At 45.1% G+C, this 25,949-nt stretch overlaps 2 protein-coding genes across 5 annotated transcripts in view; both read right to left on the reverse strand.

Annotated features, from left to right (window-relative positions):
* BBS7 (Bardet-Biedl syndrome 7) overlaps positions 1-5,744 on the reverse strand; it is a 42,356-nt gene extending 36,612 nt beyond the window's left edge. For both annotated transcript variants that reach the window (XM_081091914.1, XM_081091915.1), the window contains exons 1-2: positions 5,524-5,744; positions 3,892-3,957 (exon numbers count right to left, since the gene is read on the reverse strand). In XM_081091914.1, the coding sequence (XP_080948040.1) occupies positions 3,892-3,957; positions 5,524-5,559 (102 nt within the window). In that variant the 5' untranslated portion in view covers positions 5,560-5,744. The remainder of the gene's footprint in view (positions 1-3,891; positions 3,958-5,523) is intronic.
* A 3,725-nt stretch (positions 5,745-9,469) lies between these two features.
* The window catches only part of TRPC3 (transient receptor potential cation channel subfamily C member 3), a gene marked incomplete at its 5' end in the record, with an annotated part of 75,907 nt that continues 59,427 nt past the window's right edge, over positions 9,470-25,949 (reverse strand). For all 3 annotated transcript variants that reach the window (XM_081093065.1, XM_081093064.1, XM_081093063.1), the window contains 2 exons: positions 9,470-10,325; positions 12,755-12,830. In XM_081093065.1, the coding sequence (XP_080949191.1) occupies positions 10,183-10,325; positions 12,755-12,830 (219 nt within the window). In that variant the 3' untranslated portion in view covers positions 9,470-10,182. The remainder of the gene's footprint in view (positions 10,326-12,754; positions 12,831-25,949) is intronic.

A 25,949-nucleotide genomic window follows, 5' to 3' on the forward strand; every position in this document is an offset into this window, starting at 1 on the left:
TAATATGCCTCCCAGCACCGGGATCAGCGGAGATGCGAGGCCTCCCAGTACCGGGATCAGCATGACAGGGGGCAGCGACCAAATCCCCTGATCGCCCTGTGGCTCTGTGTGTGACAGGGGGCGGAGCCACAATCTCCCTATCCACCCTGCTCTGTTGGTGACAGGGGGGAGCTCCTCAACCCCCTGATCGGCCCTGCTCTGTGCGTGACAGGGGGGAGCTTCCCAACCCCCTGATCGCCCTGCAGCTCTGTGTGTGACAGGGTGCGGTGCCCCAACCCCGATTGCCCTGCAGCTCTGTGTGTGACAGGGGGCGGGGCCACAACCTCCCTATCGGCCCTGCTCTGTGAGTGACAGGGGGGAGCTCCTCAACCCCCTGATCGGCCCTGCTCTGTGCGTGACAGGGGGGAGCTCCCCAACCCCCTGATGGGCCCTGCTCTGTGCGTGACAGGGGGGAGCTCCCCAACCCCCTGATGGGCCCTGCTCTGTGCGTGACAGGGGGGAGCTCCTCAACCCACTGATTGGCACTGCTCTGTGTGTGACAGGGTACGGAGCCCCAACCCCCCTGATGGGCCCTGCTCTGTGTGTGACGGGGGCAGCGCCCCAACCTCCTGATCAGCCCTGCTCTGTGCATGACAGGGGGTGGCGCCGCAACCTCCCTATCGACCCTGCCTTGAGTGTGACAGGGGGCGGTGTCCCAACCCCCCAATTGGCCCTACCCTGAGCGTGACTGAGGGTAGCATTGCAACCTCCCAATCCGCCCTGCTCTGTGCATGACAGGGGGCGGCGCCCCAACTCCCCAATCGGCCCTGCTCTGAGCCCGACCAGGGGCTGCACCTAGGGATTGGGCCTGCCCTCTGTCACCCAGGAGCAGGCCTAAGCCAGCAGGTCGTTATCTTTCGAGGGGTCCCAGACTGCGAGAGGGCACAGGCCGGGCTGAGGGACCCTCTCTCCCCCCCAAGTGCACAAATTTTTGTGCACCGGGCCTCTAGTCCTATATAATAAAACCCTAATATGCAAATCGACCAAAGAGTGGAACTACCTATGGAATGATGGGTTGCTATGATATGCACTGACCACCAGGGGGCAGATGCTCAACACAGGAGCTGCCCCCAGCCCATAAACCCTGACCCATTGGCAGCGGGTGGGGGGGGGGGGGGAGGGGCTGGTGACTGGGTGGTGCCAGGCCAGCTAAGGTGGGTGCGAGCGGGGGTCCCGATCACCCCACTGGTCACCCCACAGATCGATCCTGATCACTGGCCAGGTCTAGGGACCCTACCCATGCATGAATTTCGTGCACTGGCCTCCAGTATATATATATATATATATATATATATATATATATATATATATATATATGTATGTATATGTATACATACATATATATATATAGATAGATAGATATATAGATATATATATAGATTATATAGATATATAGATTATATAAATATATAGATATATAGATATATAGATATAGATATATAGATTAGATATAGATATATATGGGAGGGTGTGTGTGTGTGTAAATAAGGCACTCATCCCAAGAATCAAAGTATAAATGTTCTTTTCAAGCACAAAATTGGCCTACTATTAGGATATAAAACAAGTCTCAAATATAATAACATGGATATTGTGCAGACTTTGTTTTTAGGCCACTGATTCTTAACTTTCTACAGGGGATCACAAACCCCCTTGTGTATTTGATGAAAATTGTGGACTTTCTCCCTAGAACAATGAGCATTCACAAATAATTAGGTTCACATTTCCAGATTCATTGATCTTTGAAAAGCTGAAAAAAGACATAGTTAAGGTTTTGATTTTTTGACAATACACTACACAATAATTTGTAAAGCAATCTATTACAGGGGTTGCCAAAATGGGTTTCCTAGACATACGGAAGTCAACAAGAACCTTTTAGGGAATCTGCCCAGTCAACACATTTTTCTAAGAAAGACTTTATTTTCCTTTTTATTAGGTTGGTATTTGCAATGATGATACAGAATTGATGGGCAAAGTTAACGGTATCTGACCAGAAATAAAACAATGACACCAAACAACCAGTAACCTGTAATCTTCATCATCAAGTGAGAGTTAAGGGAAAAACAATCGAGTTTCATGTAAGAATGTCCTTGATGAAGCAATAAAAATTATTAATCTTATTAAATCTTGACCCTTGAATACATGTCTTTTTAATATTTAGTGTGAAAAAAATAGGAAGTGTGCATTAAACACGTCTGCTGTATACCCAAAAAAGCACTTGTATCATTGTCTGAGTGATGAGTGACACTATCCATTTTTTTCAAGAAACAACATTTTTAACAATGAAAGAATAACCAGCAACTATTGCTGTTAACACATGAGTATTTCGTGGACTTTAAGAAAAAACTGGAGGAAGTGAGCTTATTATTTCAAAGGAAAGCCACTGACAGTATTTGCTAATAGGGTTAAGTCTGAGCTTTCAAGTGAAAATCAGTACAGTAGGTCCTCAGGTTACGTCGGAGATCCGTTCCTATGGCAAAACGCAATGCGATTTTTGCTGTAAGTCAGAACCCACCTACATAAGCACCTATGTCACTCACATGGAGCACATACACAGCAGTAATGAAGTGAAACAGTAAAATAATTATAAAAGAAAGATAACAATTCCTGACATTTACTTGTGGTAAATAAATAAAAAAACAAAACAAACATAAAGCACATATGTACATATGTCGAAATGACAGAACTTTTATTTTTAATAAATACTCTAAATGGGAGATGGCGACATAACCAAGAAACGACATAAGTTGAGTCCGACGTAACCCGAGGACTGCCTGTATTTTGGAAAACTTGTATCTGCCACTGTGAGGCTGACAGCTTCAGAATTCTTAACTTTTCTGATGAGACCAGCAACACTAATAAATGCGACATGTTGTGTTTTTTAACTGATTTTTAGAGAGAGGAAGGAGAGCAAGAGAAACATTGACCTGCTGTGAACCGGGGACCTTTAGGTGCACGGGGCAACGTTCAATCAACTAAACCACACCGGCCAGGGCCAAATGTGATGTCTGATATTCTACAGTAAAATGTGTTACTCTGGCAGACACATACAATCTGGTACACACAAATACATGCATAAGTTATTTCCAGAAAAACAGAATATGATTTTAATAAGTTTGCTTATACTATTTACTAATTGTGCATAACCTATATATATAAAAGGCTAATATGCTAACTGACCGACCGACCGACCAGCTGGCCGCTAGGATGCACACTGACCACCAGGGGGCAGACGCTCAATGCAGGAGCTACACTGACTTGGCAGTGGCAGTTCTCAGGTGACGCACCCCGAAACCAGAGAGGAGGGAACCCGATTCCTCGCGGGGCCGCACAATTCCACCTTCGGCCATGGGTTATGTGGTTGCTGGGGCACTGTTGCCCCGAGTCTGGTTTACTGCACACTTGCGTTTGCGTTCCACACCCTGTACCACAGCAACTTTGCGGAGTGCCCTCTCACACTCTGGCACCCCTTGGGGGATGTCAGAGAGCCAGTTTCGGCCGGATCCCCACAGGCCAGGCCAAGGGGCCCCACCTGCCGGAGGGACCCGGCTCACTCTGCAGATGCTGGGGAGGGACTGCGGGCGGTTGGCTCCAGGGCGTGTCCGGCCCATCTCGCCCAGTCCCGCCCCACCGGCCACCTTCTAATTAATTTCTTTTCAATGTGCAGGAATCCATGCACTGGGCCACTAGTAAGATTACAATGTTCTAGAAAATGACTGTTTGTAAATGTCACTTGGTATCATTGCCACTCTCACATTCGCACTGTAAAAAGAATAGCTCGTTGCTAAGGAAGGACACACAAACCCCCCTCTGCTGCAGCTGAGGAGACGTGCAGAAATCGCATCTCTACTGTACCTTTTGTGTGGCGCTGCCTCTGGTGGCCGGAAGCAGCTTCATGGTCTTCTGAGATGTCACTCCCACCTGGAAACACAGCAGCACCCAGTGAACGTCCTCTCTCAACTGTCCTCTCAGTCACTACATCAGAAATTAGCAGGACCGGCAGAGGCTGCCCACGGTGAGTTTAGTTTTCGCTGCGAGCGTTAGTGATACAAGGTAATTATTACTATCAGCGATGAACTGGTTATCTAATGGAATATGTCACAAAAGTCGGAAGAAAGGAAGCATCTCCAAAACAATAAAATTTACCTTTGTCAAAATGTACGCTGTCAAGCCAAAAAAAAAAAAAAAATTGTGACCTTACTGACAAGCTACTTCATGAAAAAATATTTCTAGAAGCCTTCTTTTACAAGTTCATACAGTTGTGGAAAAGGTTTTTTTGTTTTTTTTTTTTTTCGTAAAGGAATTTAAAAAATCTTTATTGGACACAGAGTAATTATTAAAAAGGCAACAAAGAAGATTTTTGCTAAAACACCAAATATCCTGATGGCCATGATGTCTGATAAAACTGACGCTGAAGATGGTTTGGCAAAAGGGACAGAAGAGGAAGAGTGGCTTGTTCCCCCGGGGAACTGTCACAGCGGTGCACTGCCAGCTAGGGGAGGAGGGCCAGAGGCAAGCTGGGGACAACAACCAACCCAGAAGGCATTCCCAGGCAGTGCACGTCTATGTTATTCTGCATGCCGGGGAGTGGTATTACAGTTTAAGAGCAGGTACTTGGGCCCTAGCCAGTTTGGCTCAGTGGATAGCGCGTCCGCCTGCAGACTGAAGGGTCAGGACTGAAGGGTCCCAGTTCGATTCCGGTCAAGGGCATGTACCTTGGTTGCAGGCACATCCCCAGTGGGGAGTGTGCAGGAGGCAACTGATCGATGTTTCTAACTCTCTATCCCTCTCCCTTCCTCTCTGTAAAAAAAAAATCAATAAAATAAAAATATATTAAAAAAAATAAAAGCATGTCCTTGGATTTGGACTTTGAAGCATCAGTCTAGGAAGGGACGTGGGGCTGGAGGCTGGAGGCTGGGAGCCCAATCCGGAGGCTGTTTCACGTACCCGAGCAACGGCGGGCAATGAAGACAGAAATGGGACCTATTCCAGAGGCGTTTAATTTGATGAGCAAAGCGGGGCGCGGTGACAGCGGGAGGCGGGCGGGAGCCGGTGGGGGCGCCCAGCACAGCGCCCTGGCAGGTGACCGGCCACACGTGCACCCCGGCCCGACGCGCTGGCCGAGCCCCCGGACCCTCCTCCGTCCCAGGACCATTCGAATGTCCATGGGGATCGGAACTCGGCTGCGGTCTGGCCGCAGGGGCGCTCCGGGGAGGGGACGGGGAGACGGGGACTCGGGGTCAGAGGGATCGGGGGGGGGGGGGGGGTCGCGTCGGAGCCCGAGGCGCCGGCTTCCTTTCCAGGCGCCTTGGACATTCGCGGACGAGCCGGAGCTGCCCGGGAGGAGGGCGGCCCGAGGGCAGCGCCCCGCCCCGCCGTCGCCACCGGCCCCGCTCCCGCGCACCGACGTGGAAGTGGAGGACCGAGAGCGGCCTCCCGGAGCGGCCCACCGCCCGGCCCCGCCCCGCCCCGCCCCCTCGCGGTTACCTGTACGTAATCCGCTCGGTGCAAATGCAGGTCCATGGCGGCGGCGGGGACGCGGCGGGCAGCGCCCGGCCGGGACCGGACGGACAGATGCCGGACCCCAGGCCTCGGAGGCGAAACAGTTCAACCGCTCAGCGCGCGGCCCTCGGAGGGCGACCCCAGTGCGGCGGCCGCAGCGGGGGATGCAACCTCGGGCTCGGGGCGACGGCGTCCGGTGTGACGTCAACACGTTCCTGCAAGTGGGCCACGGACGAAGGGAAAGCCACGCCCCTTTCCAACCTGCTCCAATCAGAGGTGCAGAGAGACGGAGCGCGGAAGGGTGGTTTCCAGGGAGACCGGAGACGCAGTCTTGGCTCCACCCCGCCGCTGTCCTGAGCTGCACTTCTTGAGTCTTTTTGAATTAAAAGGATTGATGCGAAGACGCGTACATTCCGACCTATTGGAAAGGATCCCTCAGCGAATTTTCACCGTTATAGGCGTTAGCTACCGCAGCAGTTCTCAAACTTTTGGCCTTAGGACCCCTTTACAATATTCTTACAAACTGAAGAATAAACTGTTTTTTAATTTGGTTTGAATTCTTTTTCCCCCCTTTGTTGATGAAGGTATTACAAATGTGTGCTTATAACCTTTTGAGGGCCGCACAGACCTTTTGTTTATATGTTACCTATTGATATTTACCGTATTAGAAATTAGAACTGAAACTTTAAAAAATGTTTACAATAAAATCATTAAATATTTTAATGAAAATATTTTGTAAATCTATTTACTGTCCACCAGGATAGTAAATAGGGAAATCCCAATTCTACTGCTGCAGTCAATCTATTGGTATATGTGTGGGGTTTTTTTAAGTATATGAAGAAAATTTGATCCAAACTCAAGAAGTGGTAGTTTTTGAAACATTGGTTGCAGTGTGGCTTCATCATACAACACTCAAAAATTTCATTTATTAATATCACCATGGATTTCGTCAGAAAATATTTTAAGTATCAGAAAGCTGTCAACCTCAGATGGTGCATACAAATTTTGCCAAACTCTAACTTGTGCATAAAGGCTCAACTTTAAGCATTGGTAACATAGCCATTGTTTTCCTTGAAATGATAGGTTCACTTCTTCAATTCACAAGAAAGTGAATTGAATGCCAAATATCCAAATCCAAATAATAATTTAATTGTGCTTTCAAAAAAAAATGTTCCATGAAAAAAAAAACGAGTTCAGCTAGCAACCCAAGTATAATCACACCAGTGCTTTTCCTTCGGAGAACTGATGTGCTTTGGTATTCAGTAGAAATGATGAATGCATATTGCCCATATCATCACCCAGAATACTTAAAGACACTCCAGAGTAAAGACTTAAAATTAACAATTTTTACTGCTTCATAATGCACATTTTTATAGGAAACGCTTGTTTCCTGACAATGTGGGCGTGATGAGTGAGAGATTACTGCTACAGTTTGAAGCCACTGCTTTGACTCATGCTTAAGAATCAGCGGTATTAACCTCCAAGGCTTTTGTACCATCAGTGCAAATGTCAACACAGTGAGAGAGGCAAATAACATTTTAGTGTTATGAAAACACAGTTTCAAAATCACAGACCTCCTGACCTCCTGAAAAGGCCACAGGGCCCCTCAAACTACTGCTGGCCTATGGTGACCCAGGGTCTGACCTAGAGCTGACATTCCTTGACTCTTGTCCATCAGTCCCTCCTTAGTGCATAGTATGGTCCGCCTACAGAAATACTGTTGGTGAATAAGATGCTGTGCCTTTCCTAGTTTCTGTGGTTTGCTAGGGAAGAGAGCACAATGATTGTGGATCAAGAATTAAACCCCTGAGCCTGACCAGAGTGGCTCAGTGGTTGAGCGTTGACCTATGAAGTTGGAGGTCACCGTTCAATTCCCAGGTTGTGGGCTTGATCCCAGTGTGGGGTATGCAGGAGGCAGCTGATCAATGATTATCTCACATCATTGATGCTTCCATCTCTCCCTCTCCCTTCCTCTCTGAAATCAATAAAAAAAAAAAATGACCAGGATTGAACCCAGGACCCTTCAGTCAGAAGGCTGATGCTCTATCCACTGAGCCAAACCAGCTAGGGCAAATATATATATATATAAAATTAAACCCCTGAGAAGGGGTGCTTCTAAGGAAGATAAATCATTTCTAACAGAAGGATCTGAGGTTTTGTCCAGGTTCCAAGCTGCTCCAGATAATTCTTTTTTTGAGGCTAATATAACCACATTAAAATAAACAGGAATGTCTTGAGATGGGTTAGCTCTATAACAATTTGGGAAAATCTATATTAATTTAGACTCAACAAAAATACAGATAGATTTTAGAAGTAAGTTGAAAAATAGACATAGAGGAGCTAGGCTAAAACAGAATTGTATAGAATTTAGGGGATTGGAAGGTGTATTAGAAAGATAGGGCCCCCCTAACAAAGTACCGCCAGCTGGGTGGCTTCAGCAACAGAAATTCATTTTCTCACAGGGTCTCACTGGCTTAGGAGTACAAGAGCAAGGTGTCAGCAGGGAACGAAGCCAATCTCCCGAGGCATCTCTCCGTGGCCATCTTCAAACTGTGACCTCACCTGTCTTCCCTCTGTGTCTGTGTCCTAACCTCCTCTTCTAATAAGAGCACCTGTCCTATCAGAGTCAGCGCTACTCTAGTGACTTCATTGTAATGTAATTATCTCTTAAAGCCTCATCTCCAAATTCTGTCACATTCTGAGGTCCTGGGGGTTAAGACTTCAGCAAGTGAATTTGGGGGGGGGGGGGAACGACACACAATTCGGCCCATAGCAGAAAGGAAGGTGTTTAACCTGTGTTGAGAGTTCTACAGTTGGGGAGGCACGGACTTAAGCCATGCTGTTAGCTGATCTTTACTCAGGACTCCGAGGACCCTAGGCTGAAGGTCTCCAGCTGAATCGGACACGTTTCCACTCAACGTTTCCCCAACCCCCAAATGGGAGTATTACAAAATATTCCATTCAAAACGTCCACACTTGGAATCCTAGACAACACTGTAAGGCTGAGAGTATTGTAATATAGTAGAGAAACACATGACAATGAAAAAATTCAGTATTTTATTCAGTTCTGAGGCATAACATTAAATACACCAAGTCTGAAAAACATTTAAGACAAAGTACTATTAGAATAGCATAAAAGTTAGTGAAATAGTCTACAATGGTAGCAAAAATGTATAAAGTTCTTTTCTTAATATTTTTTGTCCCAAGATTTAGAAATTAAGAAATCATCTGTAAAGAGCTTTATGTGGTTCTGCTTAACGGTCGTTTTGTCTTCATGTCTAGAAAGCCTTGATGTGTGAGAGCAATGATTTTGAAGTATCATGTACTAAACCAGTGTCTAAGGCCTATAAAACTACCCTTGAGTTGTGGTCAGAATACGTAATCCTCTAAGTCTTGATGCGAACAGATGGACCAGGAGCTTAAGCGTAAGTCTATGAGCCATTTACACCTACCTGGAGTAATGTGTTTGAGTGTCTCGTGGTCTGTGAAGAGATGAGGGAACGTACTGGCCTGTATCCCCTCTCCTGTTAAAGCCCTGAGGCATCGTAGGTATCACCGGTATTCAGCTCAGTTACACAATAAGCTGAGAACAGACACATCGCAATCTGTTTTGTGTAGAAAGTATAAGTGAAATGCTCCGATCAGAAAAAGGATGCCAAGCACGGTGAGCAAAGAGAGGCCTCACAGGGAAACGACACCCGCCCGGCGATGCCTGGACAGACCCCGCCAGGTCCCCCGCCGCTGCTCTGCCCTGTTTCTCCCCCTCAGCATGCCCTCCGAAAGGCAGAGGCCGAAGTCAGGAGGTCCTAACAAAACGACCACCCCCAGAGCCCCCTTAAAAAACCCCACCGTCCTGCCGACTAAATTCTCATGACTGAGAAGCAGCAAATGAACATCTAAGACAGAAAACAAACAGCATATCCTCCAGGAAAACCTTTAAAAAACCTTTAATGACTTACTCTGAACAAGTCTATGAAACTTTAACATGATGATATTTTCCATTAACCCATTTCGCTGTTAAATTCTTCCTCAGGGCTCGAAGGTTCTAGGATCATTAGTGATGCCAAAAATTCTAAGAAAAAAATCTGAGCAAGCCATGGCTGCTTGTCAGTTGTCTTCAGTTACTATTTTTTTACAAAACCGCCTCAGCACTTGGACAAGAGAAGGTGTGCTGCATCGTGATGGCCCCGTTATTTGTATTTGTACTTTGTTGGCAGTTCCGTTCAGGGGGTTTCAACATTTACTGCGCACCTCCCTCCTTTGTCCCAGGCACTGGACTAGACGCTGGAGACACAAAGACGAATAAGACATAGTCCCTGTCCCCAAGGAGCTCACCGTCTCTTGGAGGCCCCCAGAGAGTGCAAAGATGTAGGAGAGTTCATTCCAAAATGGACAAGACGGGCAGCAATCGGGCCTTTCCGTACAACGTCGTGCCATTGTTTGTCATGCCAAGGCAGACAAGGCAAACGAAGGCCATTTACAGGGGATGAAACAGTAAAATCATGAAGACCTCACTTTCAAAGATTCACATGATAAAGGCAGTTAACACTAGGAAATGTACACCGTGGTTTTTCAAGTACTTCGTCCTTGGAAATATTATTGCCCACGTTTGCGCTGCAGTCCAGGCCGCCGTCCAGGCTCCGCTCACTCACACCGCGGCGAGCTGGGGCTCAGCTTCTCGCTGAGCTTGTGAATGAGGGCGGCCAGCTCCTCCGTGGCCTGGCTCTTGTCCTCCAGCAGCTCGTAGCGAAGGCTGGAGATGTCCTGCTTGATTTCTTTTAATTCACCTGAAGTATTGGCATTAAAGAAACACATACTCGGTCATTTTTCTTTGGATTTAGAAGAGGACAAAAGTGAAATGCCTACACTATAAATACATTGGCCCCATCACATCACCAAAATAGATTTTTCCCTTTTAGAAATGTCTGTCTTTAAAAATATGATGACCTTTGTAAGTAGCTATAAAAGCTGTCCAGCGATGTTTTTTAATAGGAAAGCTCAGTGCAAGTATCGTCCTGTGGCTCAGCCAACGCTGAATGCAGGGTGGCTTCCCTGTCATTGGCCTACAGGCAGGGGCCGCCTTCCTGTCTGCAGGGGGCTCTTGGGTCCCTCAGCCATGCAGGGCGGCACCTACGGAGATGCACCCCCGTGGCTAGTCTGGAAGGGAATCCTAGCAAAACAAAAGGTTACTAACAATGACTCAATCTATTTAACAGGCAAAGACAGGGGAGAAGTAAATTTAGGTCAAGTTTGAAGCAAGGGGAAGGAAGGAAGAAGAAAGAGCGTGTTTATTAAGGAAGGCAGTGGCAACGAAGGTGGAGTCAAGGAACAGACAGATTCGTCTGTGGTGCACAGAGGGCAGACATGTAAGCAAGCGAGGAGCAACGGTGAATTAAGGGGTTCGGCTGGGACGCCCCTGGCTGTGTGGGCATCACGGGCGCGCCCACAGCAGATTTGTGGCGATTAAAACACAACTATTCCCAGAACCCAGCGTGGCAGTATTTGGCACATATGTCAATTGCAATGAAAAAATGATTCTCTTGCAAATGATTTTAATGGAGATAAGCCCTTGGTCTTGAAAGGTGAACTTTGAAGCAGGAATTTATCTCAAATCCAAGAAATGATTCTTCAAATCACTGGCACTTTAACAGCTTTTTAGGAGAATCACATGTCAAACCCACCTTTCCTGGTCTTTCCTGGTATCTTTATGCTGTTTGTAAAGTCTCGTTTCTACATTCTTTCATTATCTAAAGGTCAGAACCTTTTCATTGTTTAGGAATTCTAACTCTTCCCCAAGAATACACACAAGACATTTCCAGGTTCCTTCGTGGCAGAAAAAAAAAAAAGTGATTCTTCCTTTTTGCATCAGGCAGCCCAGAGGGAATGAGCTGATCTCATCAGAAACCCAGGCCAGGCTTTGGTGGAGGAAATGGATTCTCACACCCTTCGGTGTCATATTTGGCCGGGAAGCCCAGTGAACCCACCATCGCCTCCCTACAGTATCCTTGTCCCTTGTTTCTGGGTTACGGGGTACTGAGCACTAAGTGTATTCAGTCTGCCAACTCTGAATTGGGAAACAAATTACCCAACCTCTTTTGACTTTAGTTTCCTCGTTTATAACGGGAGGTGGTTACAATACGTGATGCACTTTCTTAGAACTTTGTTCAAAACGGCGATTCTCGTTCATCCAGGCCCCTCCTTGGTGCAGGCTGCGGGAGGTGGCCCCTTGTTTCTGATGCTGCCCTGGCCATCCACGTTCCCCAGCACTTAGCTGTGTTCTGTTTTCAGGGAGCGACGGAACTGATCAGATGTCCCACTCCAGGCCTGTCTCCTTCCCCCTGTCCCCGCGCCTGGAGGTTGCTGGCTGTCACTCACATCTCTACAGATTTCTTCTCTACAGACGCACTCTGCTGGACTGACTGAGATTTGCAAGGGTTTCCTTGCCTTAATCAAATACTGGTTTCAAAGCTCTGCGACAGTTTTGCTGAGTTTAGCTCTTTTTTCTCTGAACAGTGCCAACAGGTCTCTTGGCATCTGATTGGTGTTGTAAACTATAGTTTTGAACTTATTTCTCCAGGTTGGTTTTTTTCCAACTCCGAGCGGGTGCGTTGGCCCACACCCCTGCCTTTGATGAAAACGTTTACGTATAGTTCACAACGGATGCCCTGCCTGGGATTTACCTGGAAAAATAGGCCCGTTGAAGTAAGGGGCCAAGGAGAAAGGTGGGAGGCAAGAGAAAAACAGACGGGGAAAAATGGGCTAGAGGTTTCTCTTTGGACAACAAAATAAAGATTTGTCTGGAGAAGTGTGGGTTCTGTCTCCGGCAACAATTATTTCACCTGCATCCCTGGGGAAAGGTTAACCCGCGTGCGAACTCACTGAGACTCCTGACCGTCTTACGTTAACAGGAAATTAAAAGACAGACGGCGGCCTTCACATGCGAAGAATCAGGGCACTTGGAGTAGAGAGAAATTGTCGCTGACTGACATGTTAAAAACTGTTTCTTTAAAAAGATAGAATTTCAGAAATGTAATGTAAGATTCTCCTGTCCGTCTTGGAAGGACCCAAACTGTTCCCTGAGGTTGGATTTTTAAAGGATCCTTCGCTATGCAGTTTCTCAGGCCCGTGCAGTTACTTGTAAAAGGATGTTTCTCGGAAACAAACAAACAAACAAACAAAAAACACACAGGATGTTTCTCGGTTTGGGGATGCTTACCTTCGTTCACCTCGTCATTCTCTTTGTCTACTTGTGCTTTCAGGACATAGCGCTTTATGAGCCTTTTCATTATCTGCTGTTGGGAAAGGAGAAATGATTCCGTCACCGACACCCTGTTCTCCAAGGAGCCTCACATGCCTTCAAGCAAAGGGCTCAGGGAGAGGCGTTGATGTGACTGCTTGCGGGACCCCTCAGGTTTCAGAATGCAGCCCTTCTCCACCTTTTACGGAGGCTGACGGCATAACTCACTTCATGTCCCCCCGCCCCCGCCCCCAGGGATAGAGGGGCTTTTAAAAAAGTTCAGTTGGAAGATTTCAATTCATGGTTTCTCTTTCCAACACGATTTATCTTTAAGGTGTGCGGACCCTACATTGCCATCTATAGACACTACCTTCTTTCTCTATGCTGTGGTTTCTTTTTTTTTAAAACAAAAGCAAATCCATGCTCAATAAAGAGAATTTAGGAAATACAGAGAAGAACAGCGAAGAAATAGACAAAGTCATCAATGATCCCACCATCCGAAGAGAATCGCTGTTGGTATTTTGGCGAAGGTCCTTCCAATACCTTTTCTTTAAGTTTTGTACATAGACTCATTCCTACAGAGATTGTGTTTTATGTTTTTGAAAAACCATATATTCTGTTGTATTGTATGCTTTCCTCTCCTAGCAATACACAGTGTAAATATACGCAATCTAAATATATCCTCTTCCAAGATAATTGTTTTCCTATATGGAAAAAATCACACTGAAGCCCTACTTCCTTGCATATGCACAAAAATTAATTCCACGTGCATCTTAAATGCGAATTCCACATGCATTTTAAATTCCTCAACAGACAGTATAGGAGAATCTGTTTGCAAATTCAGTGTAGAGCTGCAAGTTTTTCAATAAAATAAAAATTCTAATTACAGTTGAAAAAATTAAAACTTCTGTTAATAAAGACACCATGAAGAAAGTAGAAAGTCAAGCCACAAACTGGGAGAAAATATAGGCAATACTTGTAACTGATGATGAATTTAGATCCAAAATATATGAAGAACTTTAATCCAATAGGAAAAACTCAACCCAACAGAAAAATGGGCACAAAGAGACATTCGCAGAAAAGGAACCGTGAATGGTCAATCAGCACATAAAACAATCCTCAACTATTTTCTTGGGAAAATGCAAATTACAATGGAAAGGAGATATAATTTTACATCTAAAAAGGGAAAAATTAACACATCTCATAATGGCAAGTGTTGGAGAGGATAGGGACCAATGGAATTTTATACTTTAGTGCAGCCATTTTTCAACCTGTTCCATCTCATGGCACACATAAACTAATTACTAAAATAGGTATGATTTTGATTCATTCACACTGGAGCCCTACTTCAGACCATGCACACAAAAATTAATTCCACATGTATCTTAAATGCGAATTCCACATGTATTTAAATTCTTCAAACGATAATATAGGAGAGTATGTTTATAAATTCAGTGTACAGCTGTAAGTTTTTCAATGATAAAAACTTTTGATTTTGTTGTTATTGCTATTATTGTGTTGGCTATTACCATTTTTTAATTTGACGATCTAAGGGAAAAGACATCACTGCCCCTGACTAAGTAGTCAGGTATTCCATGTTTTACCCATTCTTGCAGCACACAGGCTGAAAATCGCTGCTTTAGGGGCATGCGTACAAATAGACCCATTTGACAAACAATTTGGCATTTCCTTTTAGAGCTGAACTTTTGCGTAGCCTTTCACCCAGCAAGTCCACTCCTTGGTCTAGTACCTAGAGAAGCTTCATACATGTATGTGGACCAAGAGGCATTGAAGCATAGTAATGATCCCTCCTTTGGGAAAAATTGCTGTTTGAAATTCTCTGCTATTGTTAGATAGTCCCTTGTTCTGTAAACTCTGTTGTTGTAAACTCTGTCATTTTTAGACCATCTCTTATTCTGTAAAAATAACTGTTTTAGTTTGAATAATAGAAAAAGATAAACTTAACTGTCTGACCTTGCAAGCTAACCATCTAACGTAACAGACTAATACCGATAATCATTCCCATATTCTTATGCCAAGTGTTTGTTCATTCTGTATCCAAGGTTACAAACTGTCTGCAAAAATAACTTACACAGAGCTCTTTGTGAAATCTGCAGACAAAGAGCGCAAAAAGGTATAAACAGAGAGAACTTCCTCTATGTGTTGGTTCAGAATTTGACAGAGGTATTCTGCTCTGAACCCACGCGCAATAAAGATGACTCCTAACTAATTGGCTCATTAAGGTGTCTTGTCTAGCTGGCTGATTTATGAAACAACAGCATAAATAACAATGTTTATTGCCATCTTATCCAAAATATCAAAATAAAACAGAAAACAATCTAAACAAATATCAACAGGAGACCAGACAAATCACGGTATGTTACACAATATAATGTCGCTGTGGTCACTAATAAAAGTGATGAACCATCGCCACACACAGCAATAGAGATGAACCTTAGAAGCATAAATGTTGAATGGAAAATTCAAGCTGAATTCATCCTTCCAAAGCTCAACAAGAAGCCCACCTAGTGCATTTTGGGGATTATCTATATGTGCAATAAGCATATATTTGGAAAGAAAACCAGTTGAGAGGATGAGAAACCCCAACTTCAGGCTAGAGTTACCTGGCGGCAAGGTGTGGGCCAGGGAGGAGCACCCACTGTGGAGTTGGTCAGGGCACGTTGTCAGGTAGGAGGTGGCTTCACAGGTGTGCAGGGAGTTATACCTCATACCTGACTATGTTACACCTATTCTTCTGCTTATATCAAATATCACACAAGATAACGAAGGAAAGAGAAAAATGGCCTGAACTAAAATGCAGACACAGTAGGCCCCTCTTATCCGTGGGTGATGGCCTCCAAGACCGCCCACTGGAGGCCTGAAACCACAGATAGTGCTAAACTGAAGATATACTGTTTTCTCCTTGACATAAAAACCTACAATAAAGTTTAACTTATAAACTAGGCCATTTCACGGAGAGAAGACTCATTCTTGCCCTGGACCTTGGCAACCTCAGCATATGATTTTTTTTCTTTACTTATAAAGTGGAGAACTTCCACATTTTCCCTTTACAGCTTCTCTCTGTCATATCCAGTTGCCAGCATCACTACTCTTGCGCTTTGGGCCGTTATAAAGTCAGGGTGACTTGCACACAGGCACCGTGACACCTCCACAGTCCACCTGATGACGGTGGTGGCCACTGAATGACTTATGGGGAGACGTCTATCCTGGACAGAGGGGTGAGTGATGTCCTGGGGGGACGGAGCAAAATGGCGAGAGGGTTCATCATGCTACTCGGAACACACACAACTCAATTTATGACTTGTTTATTTCTGGAATTTTCCATATAATATTTTTGGACTGCAGTTGATGGCAGGCAACAGAAACCTCAGAAAGTGAAACCACTGATGAGGAGGGAGAATGAAAAATGTGCCTCAGGTTTAAGGAAGCAGAAATTATGAACCTAAGTGACCTGTTAGAGGCCAAGGTCAAGTAAAAGGATGTGGGATGATCCAAGCGTCTGTCACAGAGAATAATGACAGATCAAGAGGTGCTCATGCTATGGAGCAGGAAAAGCCCACCTTACCAGTCCCAGTGAAATATAAAACCAGTTGAGCTCTGAGGACTCCGGACTCCAGGATAGATTCACAGCTGGGCGGGCGTAAGCCTGAACTCACTCATTCAAGTACCAAATATTTACTGAAAACCAACTCTGCGCCAGGTAGAGTCAGGTACTGAGCCTGGTAGTGAGCCTGGTAGTGAGCCTGGTAATGAGCCTGGTAATGAGCCTGGTAGTGAGCCAGGTACTGAGCCTGGTACTGAGCCTGGTACTGAGCCTGGTAGTGAGCTAGGGAGTCAGGATGCAGCAATGAACACAGCCCCTACTCCAGTGAAGCTTGACTGGAAGCAACGGTTCACTCTGACAGGCGAACATATCGGGGGTAAAATTAAGTTTAGGGGCCAGTGGAGGCAGATTCCTATAGAAAGAAATGTTTATCCGTTAAAGTAGCTTGAAGAGTGAACTATTTTTGACAAATAGTGCTGAGACAATGGACTATCTCTGTGGGAAAGTGAAATTTAGGTCTCTACCTCACACCACAGACCACAAAGAAAAAGGAGCCAAATGGACAGAAGATCTAAATGTGACAAGGCTGCCACTAGCGGGTGCGGCAGCTTCCGCTCCTCAGGGCGTAGTGCCAATCATAAACCAGTACTGAACTCACACATACTGCCTCCTTACCCCCACCAGGAAAACGACTGAGGCATGGGAGGTGGGGAGAGAGGGTATTCTCTCCCTTCCCTGTGGAAAGGAGGGGCTGCTCCCCAGCCTAGGGAAGGGGGAGATCCAAGACAATTACTCATAGAGACCAGGGTTGCCTAAACCAAAGGGAGCCTGGCACCCCTCTCCCCATTAAATGTCCGTCCCAGCAGACCTGCTCCCGGCAACTGTCAGGGAGAAAAAAGGATCCAAGATAAGAGAGAAACAGCCACCGGGTTAACCTGGGCTTTCATTACTCGTCAAACACGCATCTCCACTGTGTTGCGTGGAAGACAGTCATGCCCATCAGTGCAGAAGGACAGTCTGTCCATAAATGGGACCAGGACAACGGCTGTCCCAATGGGAAGGTGGCAATTGGATCCATGTCCGGTCAGAGCTGGATTTCCAGGCCAGGGAGGCAGCCCACAGGGCACTGCAAGCCTTCGCCCCGCCCCTCGTGGCCGGCACCCGAGCAGCACCATGGTGTCTGCCACCCAGGGGACATGGCAATGTGGTCACTGCTGGGGCAGTGGTGACGCCTCAGGGACGCAGCCACCACCATAGCTGGCTCCAGGGAAGGGATGTCGCCCTTGGGTTCCTTCCTGGAGACAGGCCTTTCTTCTCTAGCTGAGTGAACGGAAGTTGCTTCAACTTGTGAAGCTTCCGTTTCCTCATCTATTTAATGGGGGTAATAAACTCAGCTCACGAAGTGTGCAGATTGAGTAATCGAATGCATGGAAAAGCAACAGTTCCTGCTTAGAAAGGTCAGCTTGCCCAGCTGGTGTGGCTCAGTGCTTGAGCGTTGACCCATAAACCAGGATGTCATGGTTCAATTCTTGGTCAGGGCACATGTCCGGGTTGCAGGCTTGATCCCCATTAGGGGGCATGCAGGAGGCAGCCGGTCCATGATTCTCTCTCATCATTGATGCTTCTATCTCTCTCTCCCTCTCCCTTCCTCTCTCTCTAATATCAATAAGAACATTTTTTTTTTTAAAAAAAGGAAAGGTTAGCTCTTGTTAGCATTATTTGTAAAGATAAAAATTGAAGATAAAGATGTCTACTACATTCCCTGGCACAATCTCTCTAAAATATTTATGTAATGTTATCTGAAACCATGCTGGAAAAAGTCTATGAAAACTAACATTTCTGGCCAGAAGGGATGATAATAGGAAAAGAAAATGTTGTTGTCTTTTTTAAATTCAGGCTCCCTAGAAACACCCTGGACAAAGCCACTCAGATTAAACGCTCTCCTTGAAGGGAAAACAGGAAGCCCATTATCTCCATTTCATCTTTAAGCTGCAGGGAAGCTATGGCTACAAGCGGACATTTTCCCCTTCAAAATTTGATGTGTTTTCAGCTTTCCACAAAAATTTCCACCTTAGTATTTGCAGCTTAAATATACTCATCCACCAAGTCTGAGCCTCTCTGTGAGGCAAGAAGACACCTCATGGCGGACTGAAATCAGGTTCCCCACATGTGACTCGACCTGGAAATAGTCCATCCCTTGTTCATGTTGGAAAGATAATTCATGTGAATTCCAAAACGACGTGCAGCTCTAACTAGCGGCTAAGTTTAGCCATTTCCACTGTTAGTTAACTCTTTAGAGATATTCCAAAAATGCTCTGAATTGTGGCAACATTAGAATTAGTGTCTCCTAAAGGTGACCACTTTAAAGGAAAAATCCCCACCTAGCAGATTAAGACGTGGAATTTCTTAGGTAAGTCATCCATATATATAAAAACGCAGTGACGGGAACGGCAGAATGACCAGAATGACTGGTGGCTATGACGCAAACTGTGGCAGCCAACCAGCCTGATCTGGACCCAAATGCCCCCCACCCCGGCCGGCCCGGTCCCTGATTGGACCCCAACACCCTGATTGGGGGCAGGGCCACCGGCCAACCACCCTCTGCTCCTTCCCCCCTATCCCCCTCCCCCCCCCCGCCAGCCTGACCTGACTGCACCCATGCATGAATTTGTGCACCGGGCCTCTAGTCTATTATAATCACACTGCATAAAACAAAAATCCATAACAACTAAACCAACTGTTGCTATCACTCATGGAGTCCATAATAAAGAGATTTTATCTAAATACAATCGAGTCCTTTCTGTCAAGTTTGGTTTGTGTCTGTCAATTTGATAGAGACTTTTTTCTCAGAGTTTCTCTTTTTCTACTATCACTTTTTGGGAGGCACAGGAGATTACTCCACAGGCACAGGGAATTCTTCTCCTTAGAAAATATGAAATGTACAGGATTCTGGAGTCGGCGTTTAGCAAGGATCATCTCACTTAGAAGCATCACAACTTTCAGCTGCAAGAAGCTTGAGTTTGACAGTGAATTTTGGAATTTCTCTACTTCTTCCAAATTACTGAAGAGCAACGAGGAAAATAATACACACACAAAAAAACAACAACAAGCTCCTTCTTTAATGGAGCTTAGGGGCATTCTTGCCTTTTTTTTTAGAAAGGCTACATGAAAGGGTCGCCAGGGGTGAGCGGGGGGGGGGGGGGGGGGGGGCAAGGTTAAGAGCAGACAGTCATGGCTGAGAACTACTCTTGACCTCATGATATCAATTCTACAGAAGCTTGGACCACTGGGTTGAAGGAGAAATTAGAGAAAAATCATGTTTGCCAGAAGTACTCAGGGAGACAGAGATGACACCTAAGCTGAAAATTTTCAAGAAGGGAAAGAATAAAATCATCATAGCAATGAAAGGTATATTAGAAGTAGCATCCATGAAGATAGGCAGGATACAATAAGATAGGAGAATTAAAGAGAAGCCAAAAGGAGAAAGAGATGGGCATTCAAAAGGAACAGAGGAAGAAATGGTAGCTCTGGAAGACGGGCAAAGGAGATTCAGTGGGCATCTAATTGGTATCTTTGAAGAAGGAACCCCAAAATAATGGAACAGAAACAATATTTCAAGGTACAATTCAAGAAAATTATTCAGACATAAAAGGAGACTTGAATGTGCGGACTGAATGGCCTTACTGTGTGCCAGAAAAATCCACACAGATCCACCTACAGAACAATCAATAGCAAGTTATTCGGTTTAAAAGGAAAAAAAAAATCTGGGTCATTCAAACACAACCTGGGTCAACTATAACCCAACTATAGGCCAAAAAACAATCAAGCTGGCCTCCAACTCTTTCCCATGAACATTCCATTGTGGGAACAGGGGGACGATGTTTACAAAGACATTAAGGAAATAAAGTCATGTCTAAGAGTGTTCCAGCCAGTCAATATAAACACATAGAAAATAGGAAACAGCTGAGAACGTGAAATAACTCAGAAAACATCATTTCCATGGCTCCCCTTGAAGAAGCTACAAGAAACAAATTGACAACAGAGATTAATAGAAAACTATGGCCTAAATAAATAAATAAATAAATGGTAGTGAGTAGTGACTGTGTAATTGTGGGACAAAAACGAAAACAAATGTGAATTGTAATCCTGACAAGACAGTGAAGGGGATCAGAACATGCCACCCCAAATATGTCACATGGGCATAAGGATTATTTTGAGCTAAAGGTGACTGAGAAGCAGAAAGAGCTCTCTGCCCTCCTCCTGTCGCCTAACAGCAGGACGGGCATGTCCTTTCTGAAGGCCTGGCCCTCCACTCGCCCGCATCCTCACTAAGACAGGAAGCTGCCCGGAGACGGGTCTGCACAAACAAGCCTTCCCAAAGCCACCTGCCTCTTCCATTACTTCCCCATAGACTTACCTTCCATGATTCCCCCCAGCCCCCTGCCCTGCTCCTGCTGGGAGCCCAACCTCCTTTCCTTTGTCTTGTCACTTCCCAAGAGGGTATATAAGCCCCACCTTCTCACTGCCTCTTTGAGTTACTGGTCACGGAGTTCTCCCGTGTGTATGGGCTCTGCGTGTGTAAAGAAGCTGTTTATATCCCACCCCCACCCCGCCTCGCCATTAAGCTGTCTTCTGGTAGTTCAATTCGCAGGCCTTCGGTGCTGAACCTGATGGGTAGAGGAAAGTGTTTTTTGGTTGGTTGTATGTTTTTTAACTCTCCTATAGTTCTGGTGACTTAACTAGCAAAAGCTGGGAGGAGAAGGCGAACATGATAAAAGATAAAATAAGCTCATTGATTTTCTCATATTTTACAGTGGAGGGTCAAAAGGCAATACTTGAAAACCACGTAACAGAGCTATCAGTAGGTGTAAAGATGTACAGATAAGCACCAACACAAATAACATACTCCACTTCAGCAGGGACGGTCAGTTCTCGTTCCTCTTTTTATTTATTTTTTTAGCTTGGCACAAGGCCACTTGGAATCAAAACCTCATTTGCTAGTTTCCATTGCAGATAAGTTATCTGTGTAGCTTTAATAGAAGTTCCTCCCGGGAAGGAGGCATGTCTTTCTTCCCTATTGCCTGCTAATTGTATTGTGGAGGTGGAAATAGTGGCTAGGCTCCCGCTGGCTGTCTTGGACCATGCGGTCATGTGAGACTGAGAGATGTGCACGCAGAGTGTATGATAGGAGAGGCCTGGGTCCCTGGCCTTGTTAGTATCATCCCAGCCCGGGATTCATCACCTCCTGACTTCTTCACGAGAGAAAGAAATCTCTATCTTCTTTTAGCCACTTAGTGGCTGGTATTTGGTGGGTCTGTGTGATTTGCAGCAAACTTTAATCCTAATTAATATGAACATTAGGAGGATTATTTTGAAATGATACCAAGTACACCAAAAATCTGAACACTTGGAAAGGTATACCATGTTCATGAAAAGAAAGACAGAACATTATAACTATGTCAGTTCTTAGATTAACACAATCACAATAAAAATATCAACAGGAGGGACAACCAAGATGGCAGCATAGGTAAATACCTGTACTTGCTGCCTCTCACAACCACACCAAAATTACAATTAAAAGACAGAACAACTATCATCCAGAACTGCGGGAAAGCTGGCTGAGTGGAAGTTCTACAACTAGAAGAAAAGAAGAAAGCGCATTGAGACTGGTAGGAGGTGCAGAGGCGTGCGCGGAACAGGCTGGCAACCAGATGTGCTGCTTTTTTAATCGGGAGGGAGATACAAGCTCCCGATTGCTCTGAACTCCAGTTCTGGGTGAGACTCTGGGGACCCAGACACATACGGGTAAAAACTGGACTACGGCATCAGCTGGAATGTGAGGGCGGCTTTCTATCAGAAGGAAGGTGCTTGCAGTGGTCATTGTTCCTGTGCTGGGACCTCTCTGGTGCAGGGATGACCAGCAGCTATTGCTGTTTGCTCCGCCCTGGTGAGTCCCTGAGACCACCCCACCCAATTTACAACCCCACCTAAGCTGTATGCAGTGGCTTTTGCATATGAATGGCCTATCCTTTCTCAGCCTAAAACCTGTCAAACAAGCTGCAGCTGGATCAGGGAGCCCCAAAGCTATCAATAAAAGGCCCAATGCCAGCACCAGCACCAGCCTGCCTTGCTTCACAGCTGGGCCTCATCTGGGCACTTCCAAACCTGATACAAAGAAGAGGAAGCTGCATATCTCTCTGTAGCTGCTGCTGGGTGGCTGACTTTGCACCTCCTTGGAGATACAAGAGCCAGTGTACCCAGTGGTCAGTGTGAGACCATACCAGATTACAACTCTTCACATCCATAAGCGACACACTCAAGGGGCAGACTCAATGAGCACCAAAGCCCCACTGAAGCAAGTCCTGCCCCATAAGGGTGTCTCCTGCACAGCAGCTCTCCCATTGTAGACACAGCTGGTCCTCACAGCCAATTGGCCTGGAGGTCAATTCCTCCCAGTGATACCAACAGCAATCAAGGCTCAACTACAACAAGACTGTACACACAGCCCACAAAGTGTTGCACCAAGAGTCTACCTCAGGTGATTGGGGAGGCTGAGCCACTGGGCCCTATAGGACACCTATTACACAAGGCCACTCTATCAACTCAAGGAGACTTAGCAGCTACCCAATACATAGAAACAAACACAGGGAAGCAGCCAAAATGCAGAGATAAAGCAACATGTCACAAATGAAAGAAATGGCAGAAAGCAAAATACTGGATGTAGAGTTCAAAACCACAGTTATAAGATTACTCAAGAATCTTCTAGAAACCTCTGAGGAACTTAGTGAGACCTTCAAGGATCTTAGTAAGAATGCGAAAGAAAGAAAGAAAGAAAGAAAGAAAGAAAGAAAGAAAGAAAGAGGACCAGTCAGAAATTAAGCATACATGGACTGAAATAAAGAACATTACACAGAGATTCAACAGTAGACTAGAGGATCCCAAGAATCAAGTCAAAGATTTGAAATATTGAGGAAGCAAAAAACACCCAACCAGAAGAGCAAAAAGAAAAAAGAATCCAAAAATATGAAAATAGTGTAAGGAGCCTCTGGGACAGCTTCAAGTGTACCAGCATCCAAATTATGGAGGTGACAGAAGAAGAGAGAGAGCAAGAAATTGAAAACCTAGTTGAAGAAATAATGACAGAAAACTTCCCCTAGATAGTGAAAGAAATAGACTTACAAGTCCAGGAAGTGCAGAGAACCCTAAATAAGAGGAATCCAAAGAAGACCACACCAAGACACATCATAGTTAAAATGCCAAGGGCAAAAGACAGAGAGAGAATTTTAAAGAGAAAAAGTTAGTTACCTACAAGGGAGTACCCATACGACTGTCAGCTGATTTCTCAACAGAAAATTTGCAGGCCAGAGGGAGTGGCAAGAAATATTTAGCATGATGAATAGCAAGAACCTACAACCAAGATTACTCTACCCAGCAAAGCTATCATTCAGAATTGAAGGTCAGATAAAGAGCTTCACAGACAAGAAAAAGCTAAAGGAGTTCACCACCACCAAACCAGTATTACATGAAATTAGTGGCCTGGTGCACAAAATTCATGCACATTAAAAGGGAATTAATGAGAGAAAATATTTTTTTTTTTATATTTTATTGAGTTTTTACAGAGAGGAAAGGAGAGAGATAGAGAGTTAGAAACATCGATGAGAGAGAAACATTGACCAGCTGCCTCCTGCACACTCCCCACTGGGGATGTGCCCGCAACCAAGGTACATGCCCTTGACCGGAATCGAACCTGGGACCTTTCAGTCCTCAGGCCGATGCTCTATCCACTGAGCCAAACCGGTTTCGGCGAGAGAAAATATTTTAATATTGCTATTTGCACTTCCTCTATAAAAGAAGTGTCAGAGATGAAAAAAAATTAGTAAAATGTATATGAAAATCTTCCTTCTGTCAGAGTCTGGGGCATGCCACGGGACCCAGAGTCAAGTCCCTGCCCACCCCGAAATCACGTGAGACCCAGACCCGGCCAGCCCCACTCCCATTGGGCAAGATCCAGACCTGGCCGGCCTCACCCCCATCAAGCCCCGCCGGGTGGGGTGGGCACAGCCTTAGATCCCCTGGTGCATCCTCAGGTCCCCTGGCCTGGCGCCAGACCGGGGTGTGTGGCCTGAGGTCCCCTGGCCCAGTGCTGGGCAGGGGGCATGGCTTGAGGTCCCCCTTCAATCCCTGCAGGAGGTGCGGCCTGAGGTCCCCCATCAAGCCCCCCTGGGCAGGGGGGCACAGCCTCAGGTCACCTGCCCTGGTCCGGCACCACGCAGCCTCAGGTCCCTGCTGATGGTTCGTTATGGCTCTTTATGGGAACCCCACCTCTACTGTGGGTTCAGCCATCTTATGACGGCCTGATGGAGTGAGGGTCAATTTGCATATTACCTCTTTATTATATAGGATGCTGAAGAGTGTTCTTTAAGAAGAGGAAGAAGAAGATAAAGGTAAAGATAAATTATAAACAATAAAGTGACAACAAATACATATCTATCAACAAGTGAATCTAAAAATCAAATGAATAAAAAATCTGATGAACAGAATAAACTGGTGAATGGAATAAAATCAGGGGCGAGGAAAAGAGAGGACTGAAAATTCTCAGGGGGAAGGGGGTGTGGGGGGTGCAGAAAGAGATTGGACAAAAATCCTACACCTATGGATGAGGACAGTGAGGGGTGAGGGCATGGGGTGGGGTGGGAAGCGGGTGGAGGGGAGCTATGGGGAAAAAAGAGGAACATCTGTAATAATCTGAACAATAAAGATAAAAATAAATAAATAAAATAAAATAAATAAAGAGAAAACAGATGCACTGTAAAAAAATCAACAGGATATTGTGCAAACTGGACAGGCTGACTCTAAAGTTCAAATAAATAAACAAGGAAGAAAAGAAAACAGAAAAATTATGCAAAATAAGAGTCCTAAAGTAAGGACATAAGAGTGTTTGTATTTTATGTGTTTTATTTTGTTTTAAACTGTAATATTTAAAATAATGTGGTTCTACAGCATCAAAAACCTAGAAATATATCTAAATAGATATAATAATTTAGTAAATAATAAAGGTGGTATTTTAAATCAGTAGAAAAGATGCCCAGGGGTGTAATCATCTAGAAAAAAATAAATTAGAATCCCCACCTCACATGTTGCATCAAAATATATTCTATGTGGATCAAATATCTTCAGGTAAAAAGTTAAAACCATAAAAATACTAAAAGAAAATATAGGTTAAAGGAAATTCTCACATGGTGAAAGATCTTTCTAAAAAGGACACAATACCTGAAGTCATAAAACATTTGTAAAGTTGACTACACAAAACTAAAAGAGTTGGGAAAAAACACCCATAAACATTAAAAAGACATACAACATACTGGGGTGGGGGTGGGGGCGGGGATTCAATTCATATCACAGACAATGGACTGATTTTCTTAAAAGAATCACTTGATTCCTAAAAGAATTCCTCTTAACGTACTAGCATAGCAAAAAGCCCATCGAGAAAGGCAAATGAATATTGGGCCTTAAGCATATAGAACACTAACAGTAAAAAAGATGGTCAAGTTCACTCATGATCAAGAATGCAAAGCAAAACTGCACTGTATTGCCGTTTTCACCCGTCTG

This window comes from Myotis nattereri (genome assembly GCF_964212035.1).
Source record: "Myotis nattereri genome assembly, chromosome: 5".
Lineage (NCBI taxonomy): Eukaryota > Metazoa > Chordata > Mammalia > Chiroptera > Vespertilionidae > Myotis > Myotis nattereri.